The 5687-nt window shown below is 38.0% G+C and overlaps 1 protein-coding gene across 1 annotated transcript; it reads left to right on the top strand.

The window, feature by feature from the left end:
- Window positions 1-1016: 1016 nt before the first annotated feature.
- Window positions 1017-2767, top strand: LOC103449247 (aspartic proteinase nepenthesin-1-like). Its single transcript, XM_008388534.2, has 2 exons — window positions 1017-1371; window positions 1947-2767. The coding sequence occupies exons 1-2, from the start codon at window positions 1017-1019 to the stop codon at window positions 2765-2767; spliced, it is 1176 nt and encodes a 391-aa protein (XP_008386756.2).
- Window positions 2768-5687: the final 2920 nt, after the last annotated feature.

Below are 5687 nucleotides of genomic sequence, written 5' to 3' on the forward strand. Positions count from 1 at the left end.
TCCTTGAAAACAAATAGACAAATTCAAAACATTAAGACATTCATTTGTAATAAAGAAAATGGTCGAATACGGTTCTGCAAAAAAACATTAAGTTTAATCCAATGGTCATATGATTTTGAATTTGGGTGATTTTTGGTAAATATGATCCTTGAGGGAAGACAAAAAAGATAGATAGTTGAATCGTTGAAATACATTATAGAATGGGTTCCACATAAACGTGTGTCACAAGCGAGTATCCTTGAATAATATATATATTCCTTTGGGTGATAATTGTCTGATAAGAAAATTTAAGCAAGGCAAAACTGCTCTTATGGAAAAAAACCCTCATTTTTCCATATAAAGCGTCTTACCAACCAATATACATGTAACTCAAAACCAGTATTGCAATACATGCATCTTTTCAAAGACATGCATGCATCATCTGTAATTCCAGAAAAGGAAAAACTATGCAGGGTAATTAATTGCTATGCTAATATGGAAAAGTACGTTATATTTCTTTATTTGATAAACCCTAATAAGGAAATTTAAGCAATTAAAGGAAAAAAACTGCTCATATGGAGAAGTATATAATTTTTCCTTCAAAAAAAGTTTTAAGAAACCTAACAAATATGCAGCCTACCAACCATGGCTATTAGATATTCGTATACTATTTAAGCAGCTTTGGAGTTGCAGACAAAATATATTAAGCCTTCTACCAAGTTCTCCCTAATCAAAATCCCATGACGCAGATAATGAAAGCAGTTCGTGATGTTGTTTGCAGCTTCCTATCTACTAGCTTCTTGCTGTTCTCAGTTTGGGGTGACTCTAGTACTACTACTACTACTACTGAAGCCAAACCCTATGGCTTGACCATGGGACTCATACACATTCATTCACCAGCATCACCTCTCTATCCTGGCAATATTTCTTATACGGAAAAAATTCGGAGACTCGTAAACCAATCCGCTGCCCGAGCTCAACACCTCGATTTTACCATTTCATCGGCCCTCAACACATATATTAATACAAATCAAACGATGACCAACGATTTGATCCGTCCGAAGCTCCAATTTCAGCTTATTGCAACTTACACTATACAAGTTGGCCTTGGCACTTTCGATGAGGCTTTTCCTGCGGATCCATTCAAATCGTTCTACTTGTACATCGACACCGGGAGCAGCCTCTTATGGAATCTCTGTGAGGATTGTCAAAAGCCTCCAAACGAATGCTTTCATACCAAGGCACCCCCTTACCCTAACAGCCAGTCCAAATCTTATAAGCCTCTCCCTTGCGGTCGGCATCCCCTTTGCAAACCAGGCCAATGCGTCGGGGATTTCTGCTCCCAAGACATTACGTACCTGAGCAGCTCCGCCATCCGTACCATTCTCGCAGGCATGATAATCTTCTCGCAATATTAATTTTTTATTACGTTCTTCTTTTTATACAAATAACATGTTGGGACCTCGGTGCAAGAGTGATTGTCTACTTTTAACGATTTAAGATACAAACCCTTTTACAGAGTAAGCTATTTAGACACACAAAGCTAACACAGTTGATGACATTCTCTAATAGAGGTCAATTTGTGTGTTTGAATGAATATTATTTTCTAATTTGAATCCTCTTTAGACCTTAGTGTCCGGAGCTTAAGGACTAGGAAATACAGGTCTTGGTTTGTGTGAAAAAGAAATCGGAGCCCTTGGTTTGTGTGAGGTGATCAGTGGAATGAGTTAATGGAGACTATCGGATTCAATTTGAGTGATCTGCATTGTCTAGTCCTTGGGCTCCGGAAAATGAGATTTGAAGAGGATCTCTGTCCATTATTTTTTACATAACATATGCTTTTAGAGTATCTATTAACAAATATGCCATTTTTGTGTCTCTAAAAGAGCATTACTGATTCTTATATGTATAAATATTTTTGCATTTTCCGACCCTTGATAAGATTTTGCTTGATTGGTTGCTTGCAGGAGAAACTTTCCATTTTTTGTCAACCAGCGGGCAGACGGAGCCCATTGAAGGCATAGTGTTCGGCTGTGCATATGATGCAAAAAACACACAATATGATTGGGAGGTTTCGGGAGTTTTGGGTTTGGGATATACTCCCAATTCGTTTCCAGTCCAAATTTCCAATCTTATTCAAGGAGCATTTTCATTCTGCCTCTGTCGTGATTTGCACACTACAACGTATCTCCGATTTGGTGCGGACATCCCCCAACCGCCACCAGGCAGCGGCAGTGTCACACCACTAGTCCTCCTTCAAGACATACCCTATTACTACGTCAATTTGCAGGGCATAAGCGTGGATGAACAAAGGCTTCAAATCGATCCATCGGTGTTTGCTATACGCAAGCAGGGTCAAGAAGGTGGCTGTGTTATGGACAATGGCAGTACATTTACTTCTCTCATTAGGCTTGCTTATGATGCAGTGATTGCGTTCTTGGAGAGTTATTTTTCGAAGATTCATGACTTCATCAGGGCTCCCAGTCCTTCTGACCTTAAGCTCGACTTGTGCTATAAATGGTCGCCGCCGCCACCTTTGGGGTTCGAGGACCTGCCTCCTATTACCTTTCACTTTGAAAATAATGCTAACCTTGAGATCGCACACGAGGACGGATTTATTGAGTTGGACGGTGATACGCCCGGGAATGAGGTTATGTGTTTGGCGATCATGCCGAATGATGTTCGTACTATTATAGGATCGTTGCAGCAAGCGAATTACAGATTCATATATGATCTTAATGGGAGGCAACTAAAATTTACCCCTGAGGATTGTGATAAGAATTCTTGATCGAGCTATCGAGCTTGATTAAAATGCAGTCTCTTCATCTTCTGTTTACCTTTTGGTTCAATAGTAATAATAATAAGAGTTTTTTAGATTAGACCATTGTAACTCTTATTTCCCATATAAAAACCCACCTAATTATAAACATTCAAATAAAACCCAAATTTAAAAGTGATTGCCATGTAGGAAAGTAATTGACCTATTAATACAAAATATTTACAACTTGTACCACAACATTCAAAATAAATCAATAAATATTATTACTCACCTTAATTACAATGAACAAATAATTTATTGCATATTATTACCCCTAACACACACACACACACACACACACACATATATATATATACATATATACGTTCCAATGTGTATAGTACTATCACAAGCTCAATATATATATATATATATATATATATGTACGTATGTTTGCACAGTACTACAATATGATCAAACATATTATACTAATTAATTTACCTATATGTAAATTTATGATGAGCAAATAACATATATTTTGTATGTATCATCATATATATTGGGCACATTTTATTATTATATGTACAGAATAATAGGTAAAATAGTATTGAATAAAATAATAATATTTTTTTATGTAGGTACATTATTTTGCATGTATTTTGCATACATTGGGTTTGCTTTATTATGTAGGTAAATTATTTTGCATGTATTTTACATATAGTGGGGAAATTATTTTGCTTTTTTTAAGCAATCTAACATTTTAAAATTCGAATAGTAGGTGCACTGAATCAAATAACATTTTTCGTAGGTAAATTATTTTGCATGAATTTTTACGTATACCATGCATGTTTTTTTTTTTGTTATATATATGTGTGTGAAATAATTTACCTACATTTATATGTAAAATATAATTTGTTGACTTAACTAAGCATGTATTATTACATATATTAGGTATGTTTTGTTGTTATTATATATTGGGCAATAAATTTATTATTTATTATTTTCGTAAAATCATTAATTCTCCCTTACAATCTATATGGAACTAATTGTGTCCATCAAACATTCAAATAGGGGTGTTTTGGGCATCGAAAATTTTTAAATGTGTAAAGTTAAATATAATTAATGAATTTGCTGATGTGGAATCTAGTTAATCGGTTTTATTTGAGTAAAAAACTTGTTTGTACCATACTTGACCAATCTCGAAACTACTGAGCACCGGTCAATGTTATACCGTCAAGGACCCAGAAGAGTTTCCCTCCAACCAGGAGGCCAATCATAACGCGACACGTGTCGACATCAGAAGCCAATCATAGCGCGACACGTGTTAACATCAGAAGCCAATCACAACACGACACATGTCAATGTCAGAATGAAACTAGAAACTCTCTTTTATAAATAAAGATCATTCTCTCACAATATTTCCGAATGTCATTTGTACTAAATCATTTACTAGTACTCACTAAAGGAGAGCTTGAACCTATGTACTTGTGTAAACTCTTCACAATTAATGAGAACTCCTCTACTCTGTGGATGTAGCCAATCTGGGTGAATCACGTGCATCTTATGTTTGCTTCCCTATCCCTATCCATTTACTTACTTATCCACACTAGTGACCGGAGCAATTTAGCGAATGTCACAAACTTAACACTTTTTGTTGTACCAAAGTCCTTACCAATTTTGTGCATCAACATTTGGCGCCGTCTGTGGGAACAACACTTATTCCCACTCTCTTCAACTTTGCCAAGCTGGTTTCCACCATTCGTACACTCTCTTTTGACCAGGCATCCCTCTCCAACATAGGGAGCGAATGAAGCCACAACACACAGAATGACACCCTTCTTGCACCTAATGCGAAGCAATAAAAGAAGGAAGGAAAAAAGGTTGCTCTTCAAGCTAAAGTCGATGAGCTAGAAGCTCAGAACAACAAGATAGTAATGAAGAATGAGGTCCTCCAGGAGCAATATAAGAAGCTCTTTGAGACGCTCTACGAAACTAGGCGTACTTAAACACGCAAGCTCGTTACCCTTGTGGACATCAACCATCATCTGGATACCCCCCAACACGGAGGGTCACCTCCATTTGACATGGGTATCCCTGATGAGGAGCGAGCTAATCATGAAAACGTTGATCAACATGAGACTTCTCTCAACCCAAATGATTAGACCTGAAACAGGAGAAGTGGAGGAAGAAGCCTCCTTGCAGAAAGGTTGGAAGGATCGAAAGTCGTTTATCGTGACTGCCGAGACTTCCTAAAGCAATGTTGAGAGAATCCCTTCCACATATGCTCGAAGATCAATGACCCAAGAGTTTCTAAAAGACTCGGTCCCCTTCCACGACCCAAGCCCGATGCCAATCTAGGGAAAGAACAACAGGTCCTAGATGAACATGAAGGTACATGGGACTCTGAGGTATTCCGACAGACTCGCTATAGAAGTCAGTATGGCGAGTCCAAGAAAAAACCACACGCCCTTGCTCAAACTTTCCTACTTCCAAGAGGCGATGAAGACTTACGAAAGAAAATTCCAGTAGTACATGGCTCCACTCAAGACCCCCTTGTCCTACAGCTCATTGAAAAAGTAAACAAGTTGAAGGCCGAACGTCAGGCTGAGATACTTGACTGGAACTAACCCAGGCCTGGCCCTCTCACAAGGAGGATCATCGACACCCCCATTCAAGCGAAGACAAAACAAAAGCTTGGTTTACAACTATATACTGGAAGGGAGGACCCAATTGAACACCTTAACCTCTTTGAGTCCACCATGGCATATCGGATGCACACCGACGAGGAGCAATGTCTTCTCTTCCCCTCCACCTTATCTGGCGGAGTTCTAAACTGGTATTACCGTCTTCTACCTGAGACAGTAGACTCATTTAAGGAAATGAGGAAACTGTTTGTTTCTCAACACATCTTCCAAATCAATTGCTTGCATTCTACAAATGACTTGTACAC

The sequence above is a fragment of the Malus domestica genome, chromosome 11 (genome assembly GCF_042453785.1).
Source record: "Malus domestica chromosome 11, GDT2T_hap1".
Taxonomy (NCBI): Eukaryota; Viridiplantae; Streptophyta; class Magnoliopsida; order Rosales; family Rosaceae; genus Malus; species Malus domestica.

Coding starts and splice junctions, on each gene's coding strand:
- LOC103449247 (XM_008388534.2), top strand. CDS start 1,017: ATGACCAACGATTTGATCCGTCCGAAGCTCCAATTTCAGCTTATTGCA. Junction 1,372..1,946: donor CATCCGTACCATTCTCGCAG/GCATGATAATCT, acceptor GGTTGCTTGCAG/GAGAAACTTTCCATTTTTTG.